The sequence below is a fragment of the Crocodylus siamensis genome, chromosome 1 (assembly GCF_052110815.1).
Source record: "Crocodylus siamensis isolate JL-2025a chromosome 1, ASM5211081v1, whole genome shotgun sequence".
Taxonomy (NCBI): domain Eukaryota; kingdom Metazoa; phylum Chordata; order Crocodylia; family Crocodylidae; genus Crocodylus; species Crocodylus siamensis.
This window is the reverse complement of record NC_143395.1, coordinates 10,701,993-10,714,732: the sequence shown is the minus strand read 5'-3', so window position 1 is coordinate 10,714,732 and position 12,740 is coordinate 10,701,993. Positions and strand designations below refer to the sequence as shown.

The window sequence follows — 12,740 nt, the reverse complement described above, 5'->3', positions numbered from 1 at the left end:
CATTGGGCAAACATGCTGAGGAGAACCCTTTGTAAGTCTGGGGTTTTTTTGCCCTTAAAAAAACACCCCAAAAACACACAGGTAGGTGTTCCCTCCCCACAAACTGGGACTGGGCCTGGAGATGCTGCAATACTAGGCCAGCACCAAAGGGCCAGAGCCAGCCCTGACACCTCCTTGGTGCTACGTTTGATCTTAGCCAAAAGATCAAAGATAGATTAGTGCAAGTAATCTGAATTAGATATATGGTAGTGCCCATTAAGCACAGTCCCTCTCAATGCTGACTATTTTTCAAGTCATGATGAGGTACTACATTTCTTACATTTTTACTTCTTCACTCCCACAGCTGGGCTGCGCCTTTCTTTCCTCTTTCCAATGATGCCTATTTCTTCACCAGCTTTAAATACCTGGCAAACATCACCAAACAGGGCCCCAAACAGTTCACCAAGCATCCCCGTCAGCCTGTCGCATATGATTAGCCTGGCCCCACTTTTCATGAGGTTGAAACAAGACCAGGGTGCCCTGCACCTTATCTGCATATGCATTTTTAGAGGATCCCAGGACTCATGACAGGAACATCCAGTTCATCGTGAGTAGGGGGCTAATTAGCACCTGGATCCTTTGTTGGGAGCATACACACACATATTGAGCAGTGCTAAGCTATGGGGTCACCCTGGCTTGTCATGATGTTGACTCTGGTGGGACCCAGCCCAGTGAACTATAGAGAAGTCACAAGCCTTCTTGTAGTACAAGCCTTCTTAGCCACCAACAGACTCATCTGCTCCCTGCAGAGATGAGAGGCCCTTTAAGATGATTACTGCTTTTGGGCACCAGTCAGCTCCTTTCCACATTTGAGAAGAGCTGCAGGAGCCCAGTGATAGCAGTGAAAAAAACCAACAGACTTGGGGGCGTTGGGAGGACAAGTCTGATGTGTTATCCATGTGAAAAGATGGGATCTTGAAAGTTCTGTTTCTGCTATTTATACAAAAAATATTTTAGCTAAAGAAGTTTTCAACTATTTTCATGTTGCAGACTCCATCTTCACAGCTTGTCTCACAGACCTGCCACAATCACACAACAGATTCGTGACAACAATATTTACTTGCATGAAAAAAGCACTAGGAGAAGGGCAAATTCGTAGCTGCCTTCAATACCCAGGAACAGAGAAGGGCCAGGACTAGGACCCGCTAGCTCTTTACACACTTCAAAAAACAAGGAAGTGCTTCATGGCCTCTGCTTTGGTAACTAACCTTTTAGATTATTAAACTGATATTACAGTTTAAAAATCAAATGTGCCATTTACTTTTGTGTGGTTTCCTTTATGGCTTTTTATTAGCTCAGACAACTTGATTAGAAAAGCTACAAGCCAATTCGTACCATATTTGGTATTTTTATGAAATTGTGAGAATCATTTTCCACTAAAAAAGTTTTTAGTCTTTCTGGTTGTAGATAGAAGCTGAAAAAGGCAAATCCTAAAGGCACAAATACTGAAAGCACAAATCTAAAGCTGAAAGATGTATAACAAAATAATGATTTTTAAGATGATCTTATGATTTGGGAAGCCTAGCCTGATTTACTAATGCTTGGGGTTGACAATATAGTACTAGTCCTTGTTTCTTTAAACATTTATGTATATGCTTCACCAGGGTAGGGCTGAAGTTCTCCATGGTAGTTTGAATAAGTAAAATTATGCAAGTGTTTGCAGGTTCATAGATTCAGCCTATGTCACTGCTAGCTCTCTTGCATTATATGCTGCAATGGGTTGCAGAAACTGAAGAAAAATATAGTTGTTTTAAACAGGGTGGATTTGTTTTAAATCAAATTGACTTAAATCACTGGTCAGGAAGCCCTGAATTATTGTTTTCTGCAAAAAGTACATTTTTAATATAACCTTATGTGGTGGTGAGAGACCCCCACAGGCCTCAGAAATCCTGGGGGCAAACCACGGCGTTCCTGAAAGGGAAAGGAGAGCCACCTGCGCCTCGGGATACTCACCTCCTGAGCGGGTGGGAATGGAGCAGGAGCTGGGTTTCGCCGACTCTTCAAGCGTCTGCTTCCTGGGCAGGGTGGCAGCCAGCTGATTACAGCAGCTGGAGTCGCTGCCGCGGGGAATTTTTAAACTCTCCCGGAAGCCGGCAGAGGGGCAGAAGTCAGCTGGGAGCATGCTGGATGGAGAGAGGCTCTGTGTGCCGGCAGCAGTGGCTCCACAGACACTGCCTCGCGGCAGAGGAGTGGGAGCAGTGGCTGGCACCAAGCTGGGGACAGGCAGTTCCCAGTCCCTCAGCAATAAGGAGATCCAAGCAGGCGCTCCTCTCGGGGAGGACGCCTGGCACTGCTGGCGAGGGCCACGAGGGTAAGGGCTGAAGCTGTAGGTGTAATCTTCATCCTGGTATCAGACTGGATTATTATAGTCAACACCGCACCCCATTGTCAAGGGGGTTGACATATTGTTGGGACAAAGACCAGAATACTCAAGCAGTTGGTGAGTGGACAGTGTGTATGGGAGACAGAGCCCTGAGGAACACTGCAGCGCACCCATGAGTACCCCTGTCTCTGGGGAAGAAAACATCATAGAACCCCGCTTACACATATCATCAAGTCGTGGCAGGCGAGTTGAGGGGGACCCTGGCCATGGGGCAGAGCCATATTCATGATGCAGACTCAGAGTGCGACACCTTAATATGTATTATTCACAACTCAGACACAGATGTAGGTTTCATTATTAGAAGGTACACTATACATTTTAAAGCTGTGACTTATTTTGATATTTTTTCAGATTAATTTTGCAGCTACATTAGAGAACTGAATTATGATTCGGTTGTTTTATTTACTAAAGCTAACTGAAGCAGATACTTGTAAAGTCACTGGGAGGTGAACTATTTCCAATTTACTAGATTAATCAAGGATATTTGGGGGATATTTTTGCCTTGCTGCATTAGGTGGACAACAAAAACCATCATCACCACCACCAACAGACATTTAAATTGTTTTAATCAAAAACAAACATATGTATTTTGGATATTTTTCTTCAACAACAAACGTATATTTACAAACATATTTTATTTTAACAAAACAAACATATGTATTTTTTCATTTTTAACTATTTTAGTTATAAATGTGAAATGTATTTTTAACAAAAAAATAAATAGATTATTTCAGCCAGGTCAACGCGAGAAACTTAAAATACTTGCAGAGAGACAACAGGGCTGATGGGTAGGTAATCAGTTCTGTTATCTCCCATCTTCATATACTGCTATTAACAAGGATGTTATATCTGGACACACAAATCCACAGTTTGAGAACTGAAACTCAGAGAGATGCTTAATGGGCTCTTCTGGACTGAGCAGAGTCTCACTGGTTTTCTTTAATCTTTACTAATCTATAGAGGAGCCTCTGGGGACCCCATAAGGTTGGACCTCTAATATAGTCCATGGCCTGTTGTGACCTATTTATAAAACTTTTCTAAAAAGGCTACATGAATATATTGTCTCAAAGAGTATATAATTAGAAGTTAGAATCCCTATTCCATGATATCTTTGAGTTTTAACATAGCTTAAATTAAACTCATCTTCATATAGTTTTTTTTTAATAAAAAAGCATTTTAACAAAAAATAAAGATTAAATTTAAAAAATCTGATAAAAAAAATCTAATTGTTTTGATTTAAAAAAAAAAATCATCGATTTTTATCCATCCTGGTTTTAAACAAACTCTGAAGTGAATATATTATTTTAAAAGATCATGGAAATATTTGTGACAAAAATAGTGTTATAAGTATGGCTTCTTTTTGAACAGCAGACAAACTATGGAAGAAAGCTAAACTCCTTTTGTAGGGTTGGAGTGTTGCTGTAGCTGTGATGGTCCAGGAAATATTTGAGAAGCAAGATTTTTTTATGCTGTCTTTTATTGGATCAACTGTACAGTTGGGAGAGATTTTGGACAAGCTTTTGGGAACAAAGCACCTTTCCATTAGGTGGGTCATTGCTAGAGGAACTTCAAAGCCAGTTTTTTAAGTGGCAGTTCGACAAAGGGAATAAGAATGACTTGGACTTCATAGATGTTAGGTGCTGGAAGGGACCTCATGAGGTCATCGAGTCCAGCCCCCCTGCCAGAGGCAGGAAGTCTGTTGGGGTCAAACGATCCCAGCAAGATAAATATCCAATGCCTTTCAAATGAATCCAGAGTAGGCGCTTGCACCACCTCAGGGGGGAGTCTGTTCCAGGCCCTGGACACTCCATCTGTAAAGGAGTTTTTCCTTATGTCCAGTCTAAACCGGCCTTCCAGGAATTTGTGGCTGTTAGACCTTGTTAACCCTTGGGAGCCCTGGTGAACAACTCTTCTCCCAGTTCTTGATGCATCTCCCTTATATACATCTTGGCCACCACCAAGTTGTTCTCAAGCCTTCACTTCTCTGGCTGAAGAGTCCCGTGTCCCTCAGCCTCTCCTTGTAAAGTTTGCTCTCTTGGCCTTTGATCATGTGGGTGGCTCTCTTTTGGACTCTCTCAAGCTTATCCACATCCCCCCTGAAGTGGGGGGCCCAAACCTGGATGCAGTACTCCAGCTGTGGCCCCACTAAGGCCAAGTAGAGTGGGAGGATGACATCCTAGATTTTGCTTGAGATGCATCGGTGGATGCACGCCGGGGTTTGGTTTGCTTTGCCTGCCACGGCATTGCATTGATGGCTCATGTTCATCTTGTCATCAGTCAAGTCAAGTCACTTTAGGCTGTGGTGTTAGCAAGTGAAGCACTGCCAAGCCTGCTGGTTTTTCCTCCCAAGGTGGAGCACCCTGCACTTCTCTACATGGAATGCCATCAGGTTTTGGTCTGCCCACCTTGCGAGCATATCCAGCTTGGCCTGTATCCTCAGCCTGTCTTCTAGTGTGACCGCTTTCCCCCAGAGTTTAGTGTCATCTGTGAACTTTGCTAGTTTGTGTCTGATGCCTGAATCTAGATCATTAATGTTTATTGATGAAGATGTTGAAATATTTCACACGCTGGAAAAGACTTTAGATATTAATAACATGCTTTTTCCCCACTGAGTGTCTGGGCACCTTTATATGTGCTCTGGAGGTGAGGGGGTGCTTTAATTAGTGCAGCTCTCGGGATCTGCTCTAATTAAAGTGCCCACAGCATCTCATGTATTCAGCATCCAACACTTCAAAACAGTGGCAGGGTTGTTTTAACTAAAGCTCATTCAACAAGCTTTAGTTAATGTGCTCTCACCTCAAGTTTGAAGTGCAGGGGCACTGAATACATGAGATGCTGAGGCTGCTGGAGCATGCCAGTTAGCAAACTCCAGCAGACCCAATGAATCTAGTCTGCTCTGATGCACCACAATTAAAGCGCATTGGAACAGATGTCCCACATGTCAACAGACACCCCCTATTTCTGTTTGTTTTGCTCTTTTCTTCAGAGAGTCTTTTCCAGGATCAGTACTGGACACAGTATTTCACGTGAGGGTAGATCACTGACAACAAACTAGAATGTATTAGTATATTCAGCAAAAGGCAGAAGTTAACTATCAGGAGCTTGTTCTGTTTACAGGAACAATTACCTGCGGGGCAGCTGATGTACAGTAAAACTCTTGCCTTTTTTGCCTTGCAGTAAACTATCTTTATGCCCAAGTCCTGAGAGATTGCAGAGTTAGGTCTTTCTTGGCTCCTTAAAAGTTTAATTTTGTTGAATTATATATGCAAATAAGATAGCTTTATTTAAAAATGTAACTTAAAACATGACTCAGCAGTGCCCTCTCTGAACATCACCAGCTTGTATACTTCTTGGATATGGATTGTGGATTGCTTTGTAGAAGCAGCATACTTTGACAGGAGAGGAATCCATGTCAGAGAGAGAATTGCCAATTTGTGGCATGTTCACAGGATATAAAACCCTTTGCAGCAAAATATAGTGGAAGATAGAGGAGACATCCAGACTCTGACACTGGGTTCAGTTCTATTTTGTTCCCTTGGTCCTACTACTTGGATTCTAATCTTTTTGACAAAACCCTGGAAACTGTAATTAGTATCTGCAGCTGCAGGCGAGTCGAAATACCATGCTTTTAGTATGTAGGCATCAATTTTACTTTAGCTGCTCTCCAGGTAACCATCAGGCCAGAATTAGAAGAGTCAGAGGAAACAAACTCAGGTGGAAGGATTTTTAGAAGGTTTGATCCCTTGAACCTATTGTGGTCATAAATGAACTGCTGTTTACCCACCTGACATTTAACCTGAGCCCTGGTGGTTCACTCCAGTGGGCTCTCACACTAGCAATGCTTTACTCATCATGTGTCTGAATTGAAGTTCCTGGTCTTGGACCAGTGTAATTCTCTCTCCATTACAGGTTTCCTCGTCTTGGCAAGTACAGTCCCAATTACTGCCATCTTAGCTCAGTTTGCTCATAACTACCACTCATTGTACACTCCAAACGCCTGCCATCAGTGTTGTACATGCTATTTACCAAAAGCTAGAAAGTTTTGGAAGGAAAATATGTAGTTTTTGCTTTGCAAAGAAATAGATACAGCTTAAAGAGGTGCACCTAGTGTTTTCAGATGTAACACGCATCTGGAAATGCCATTCCTGTGATTGGCTATTGCCTTCAACTTGTAGTTAGATTTTAAATGTTGCGGAATAGGGAATATCTCATATTCTTCAGACTAATTTTTGTTTTTTGGGAGATGCAGCCCAGAATAGGAAACTACAAACAAAGTAAAAATCTCCTGAATGGACACTCATGCAACTAGCGAGGTTTCCAATGTGTACCGCAAAGATCAATACTGAGGTCTGGATACTCTTAACTGTATCAAGACTCAGTGATGGTTACACACATTACTAGAAAATAAGACAGCTGCTACAAAAAGATAATAATGGTCTAGAATGGCTGAGTGGTAAATAGTGACCTTATTCTGGACACAAACTTTATCTTCCTTTCAGAAAGTTTAGCAATCTTTTTTATAGACATGCCCAGATTAATTTCTACTTCTTTATAAGGCATCCAGTAAATAAGCAACAGTAAGAAAACATTGATTCTGTTACAGCAGCCCCAATTCAACTTTGCCTCATTAAGTATTTACTTCCCAAGTCAGTAAGTCAAAATAAAGTCAAGCAGGATCCAGTGGTACTGGAAACATGATTTCTGAAGTGAAGCAATACCTTTACTGGGGCCAACTTTATAGTGTAACCAACCCCTTTTCCAACTATAATGTTGCTCCAATGAAAGATATTTCCCTCACAAGCCTTGCTTCTCACATATTCCCTGGACCATCACAGCTCCAGCAACACATGACGACTACAGCATAGTGCTGGAATCTGGAATATACGTTTAAGAGTTCAAATTACAGGGGAGCTCAGGGGCACTGAGTGCCCCCTCCCCATAAGGGACAAGAGTCTCCCTGTCAGATTTGAAAATCATAATGGGGGGGGCTCTGATTTTATTAGGCCATCATGATGGGCAGCCCAATTTTTTTTTTTTTTTGCAGACCACCCCCCACCAAGAGTCAAAGTGTAATTCAAACCCTGCCTACTTTTAAGCATTTTTAAAAGTAATCTTTCTCCTCCAAATATACATGAACAAGGAATATTGTATTTTACTAACACTGCAACTAATCTTGCAGATACTATAAAGTGCGTTTCCTAGTGAAAAGATTTAATAGAGTCATAGACATTAGGGCTGTAAGGAACCTTGCAAGATCATCTGGTGCAGCCCTCTGCCCAAAGGGCAGGAAGTCAGCTGGGGTCAGATGAACCCAGCAAGATAAGCATTCAAACGCAACTTGAACGTGTCCAGAGCAGGCACCTTGCACCACTTCTGGGGGAGTCTATTTCAGACTCTGGAGACTCGGACAGTAAAGTTCTTCTTTACGTTCAGTCAAAATGGTCTTCCAACAGTTTGTGACCATTAGACCTTGTTATTCCTTGGGGAGCCCTGGTGAACAGACATTCTCCCAGATCCTGATGTACACCTCTGATATACTTACAGGCTGCCACCAAGTCCCCCCTGAGCCTGCGCTTTTCCAAGCTGAAGAGTCCCATGGCTCTCAGCCTCTCCTCATAAGGCCTACTCTCTTGACCTCTGATCATGCGCGTGGCTCTCCTCTGGACTCTCTCGAGCTTCTCCACATTCAATTTAAAAGAACTGGATGCAATACTCCAACTGCAGCCTCACCAAGGCCGAATAAAGGGGGAGAATGACATCTTGGGTCTTGTTTGAAATGCATCAGTAGATGCAAGCCAGGGTTTTCTTTGCTTTGCCAGCTGCAGCATCACACTGGGGGCTCATATTCATTTTGTGGTCAATCATGACCTCCAAGTCTCTTTCGGACGCAGCACTAGCGAGTGAAGCACTGCCGAGCCTATAGGTATGATGCGAGTTCTTTCTCCCAAGGTGGAGTACCTTGCATTTCTCTATGTTGAAGGTCATCAGGTTTATATCTGTCCACCTTGCAAGCCTGTCCAGGTCAGCCCGAATCCCCAGCCTATCCTCCAGTGTAACCATGCTTCCCTACAGTTTGGTATCATTCGCAAACTTAGCCAGTCCACTTCCGACACCCAAATCCAGATTGTTAATGAATATATTAAAGAGTACTGGTCCGAGTACTGAACCCTGAGGGATGCCAGTAGTCACCATGCACCATGCTGACTTGGTTTTGTTGACTGTCACTCTTTGGGTCCGACCATGGATCCAGTTCCCCAGCCATCAGACCGTAAGGTTGTCGAGGCCGCAGTTCTCCAGTTATGCTATGAAGACATCATGGGAGACCAAGTCAAAGGCTTTTTTTAAATTCAAGTAAATGACGTCAACCTCTGCCGCCTCCTCCAGGTGATGCGTCACCTGGTCACAGAAGGCTGGTCCAGCACGACCTACCCGTAACAAAGCCATGTTCGCTGTTTATCAGATGTCCTATACTGAAGTAGATTTGAGTGCTTGGAGAGTAAAAGCACACTGCAAGTAACAAACAAAGAGAAGGATGACCCTTCGGGGGTCACAGAAAAATGATGGACAGGACAGCATGAGGTTATTCAATCCCACCTCTTGCTCAAGGCAGGATCAATCCTGTTCAGACTCTCTCACACTTATATTTATATAACCTACACACAACAACTTCCACTGAAGAGAGTCCACAACCTCCGTCTGTCCCAGTGCTTAACCGCTTTCTGAATGAACCCAGACTTAACCACCCTCTCCTCATCTGTCACGTTTTCTAGACTTCTAATCCTTTCTGCTGCTTTGCTTTGGATTCTTTCCAACTCATCTAATCTAATTTCCTAAAAAGCCACTGTGCAGCCCTCCTGATGTCAGGCTTATTTGGCATGGCTGGGGCAAGGCCCATAGGAACACACTCAACTGACAATTTAAGACCAAACTTTGCTGATCAAGGGCAGAACCGGGGGAGGGGGGAGGCAGTGTTGCAGCTGTACCCCTCCTCTGGCTGCAATGTGTATGCACAGTAGGCTCTACAAGCTCACCAATGATTGGTGTCTGGTGACACTGCTTTTGCAGCCCATGGGTTGAATGCTGCTGTAAATCCTTTTCTCCCTTCCTTCTCTCCCTCTCAGCTGAAATGCAGTGGCAGGGGAAAGAAGGGGATGAGTAGCAGCAGCGCTCACCTACTGGGGTCTCAAGTCCCCCAAAAGTGCAGGCTCCAGCCAGAGCTGGCATCAATGAGCTGCCGAGCTCCGAGCAGGACTCTGCACTGACCAGGAGGCAAGCTCAGGAGGTTACTGCCCGTGTGCCTTGCAGCCTAAGGGAGCTGGGGCCACAACCCCTCACCCTGCCTCTGATCAAGTAATATAGTCCATGCTCCTTGCATTTAGAAAAGGAAGACATGATCCCATTTTCAGGGTAGACAAAATACAGGTTTCTAAGTCCTAGCAAGCTAACGAACAGAAAATGACTGGGTTACTTAAACAAAAACACCACACGCACACGCTGGAGCCTTTTATGTGTCCCTTTAATAAAATGCATTTGCATAGTTATCTTACAAGTTTATTAAAAAACAAAAGCTGAACAAGTACCTCATGCTAAGCACAGCCTGCATCTGCATTGTCTTTACATTTATCCCCAAACATTAATACTATAGATTGAAAAAAACAACAAGAAGGTATTTTAAGGCAACACACACCATTCTGTAACAGTTGAATAGTTCCTTACACTGAAGCAGCGGTATGTTGTAGTTGCACACAGCACCACCGAAGGCAAGGGTTTGTCAGCATTCCCATGACAGACACTTATTTACAGGTGTTTGCAACTTGACCAAAGATCACTCTGGGATACAATTTGACAAAGCCTTGAGCCAGGGGTAATTATACACTCATTGTTACAGGTATTAATTACTAGATTGGTTTAAAATAGAACTGTGCATCTTTTCTCCTCCTAGCTGTGATATAATAATCTGATGACATTTAGCATTTCTGTAGTGCTACACATGCCTTACAAAGGTCCAGACCAGTAACTATTTGGACCCCCTGGATCTATGTTAGGCTGTGTGGCTGCAGAGGCTCTGTCTTTGTGGACCTGACTGCAGGACTGGGAACTTAGCTTTGAAGGCAAAGGTTTGCTAGCTGCTAACCCGCAAAGCAAACAAGGCAATCTGAGAACGTGGAACTGTTCCAGTACCGGCTACCGTGCTAATACGGTAATATGTATGTTCCTGGCCTCAGATCTCTCTTTAGAGGTTTTGTATTTCATATGCTGCCCTGGTAAGGTTTCTAAGCCTCTTCTGTGGCAAGAGGGAGCGAGCCTTCCAAAATACCTGCAGTAACACTATGGAACCACAGACACGCCAACAGGTTTTAAGTGTGGAAACTGAAAAATGAGAGCAAGGAAGTTTACATTTAAAATTAAAACTGTTTTTTGAGTCCACTGGTCTCAGCTACGCTCCTGCATTGACACAGAAGGCTCTTGTAAAAGATGTCTCAAACACTGTCTTCCTACTCTGTTTTTTCAATAATCCAAAATGTATAAAAAGCCGCCTGCACCAATGTGTGACTGAAGCACACAGCTTTCTGGCGCGCTGTGTTTGAACTGCAAAAACTTTTTGCTTTAGAAGATAAATAGTGCAGGACAGGAACATCTCTATCTTTACAGTGCAGAACAAATGGAGGAGATTCCAAGTAATACTGAACCAGCTAAGTGTAGGGGGAAAGCCTGCAAGGGTTTCTCTCTTAACTTAGTTTTAACACTTGCAAGATGAACTTGAATGAAGCAATGCTTATATTCAACCCTGGCATACTTGTGTAAAAGCATATATGCTGCTTTCCCTACTCTCCAGTAGCAGCTGTGCATAAATGGGCAAAACGTTATTAAAATCCTGTAATACTGTTTCCTAAAACATCCATAATGTGTGCATGCGCACACATGTGTCTTTTCAGAGATCTATCAGGAACTTGGCATTCAAGATAAATATCCAGCATTTTTAGGAAACCAGATTTGGCTCAAATTCTGTTGCTTAATAGCATCATAAATTTTGACTTTTTGAATGGGATAGTTGACAAAGACACATGCATATTAGACTACTCTAAGGGTCTGTTGCACTCCAGGAGGACACTTTAGCCTATACTAAATGGGTTTTCCAAATCAGAAATTAGCACATTTTAGTAGAAACATCCTCAGCTAAAAAGCAGATTTCAGCAGGAAAGGAAAACCCAATTAAGTCAGCTAGAATACTGCTATTTGAGCAATTAATTAGCAAATTCTTTGCCTACAATCAATGTCAATTCATTCTGTAACAAAATATTGATCTAGACAAAATAGAACTGGAATAAAAATCCATTTGACTTCGGTTGATGTAGGCACATTAATGTAATTTGTATTGCACAAAAGATATATCTCTGAACTAAAGGACACATACATCACTTGATAAAGTATATTAAATATGTATATTCACTCCTTTTATAGAACTTTTAGAGGAAGGCTTTTAAATCTCTGTAACGGTATTAACACTTTTCCTGATAGTACCTCACAACATTCATATATATAAATATAAGTAAACTTGCAGTAGTTTGTAAACATTTCAGATCGCATAAGCTGCATTTATCATTTCATTCCCGAATCAGGAAGCTGATGAATTTAATACTATGCCTACCATTCTCTTTTTGGTGTATCCTCATAGAACTGTTTTATCAGATGAGCAGTCTGCCAAGAAATGGACATTTTCATTCTAAAGAGGTGCTAGATTCAGTGTCTGGGAAAGGGGTGTGTGGGGGGGAGGGGTCCATAAAACAGGTACCGCATGTTTTATGCCCAGGAAGAGCATGGACAGTGCAAGTTTCATGACAGTCCCTTACCATTGGTGCCTTATTTTTGACTTGGACAGACCACTTCTAAAGCAGGAAAAAACTATTCAGTTTCTAATCCCATCCAAACCCTTGGCCTTCCTGCTGAGGCTAGCAAACCAGGTGCCTATTAATGTGTGGACACCTCTATACTAGGAACTGAATGAGATTGTCCATTCGTTTTTGTAAGAAGAAAGCCAGCTTTCAGGTGGTAATTATTCTCAATTACAGCTGACTTGGGGCAGATATGAATGGTGTCCTGAAGAGTAAAGATTGTTCAGAGCAATTTAGTTCTGTATCAGAAGTATGTAACCTCCAACAGTGGGGGCAGGGTTAGGTTCTGGCAGCCAGGTGCTGGTACAGATGATGGGTTATTATTCTCTAAAACTGAAGTCAGCATGTGCAATACAACAGTAAAGTTCTTGATGGATGGAGGTGGTTAAGGGGTAGGATTTATCTATCTGAAACAACTTGCAACA

At 42.6% G+C, this 12,740-nt stretch overlaps 2 protein-coding genes across 8 annotated transcripts in view; one reads left to right on the top strand and one right to left on the bottom strand.

Annotated features, from left to right (window-relative positions):
* The window catches only part of LOC149872572 (protein FAM228B-like), a 41,123-nt gene extending 39,667 nt beyond the window's left edge, over positions 1-1,456 (top strand). The window contains exon 10 of the mRNA XM_090031405.1: positions 1,030-1,456. Coding sequence (XP_089887531.1) covers positions 1,030-1,138 — 109 coding nt within the window. The 3' untranslated portion in view covers positions 1,139-1,456. The remainder of the gene's footprint in view (positions 1-1,029) is intronic.
* The window catches only part of ITSN2 (intersectin 2), a 126,794-nt gene that overhangs the window by 18,084 nt on the left and 95,970 nt on the right, over positions 1-12,740 (bottom strand). The gene's annotated exons all lie outside the window — the stretch shown is intronic.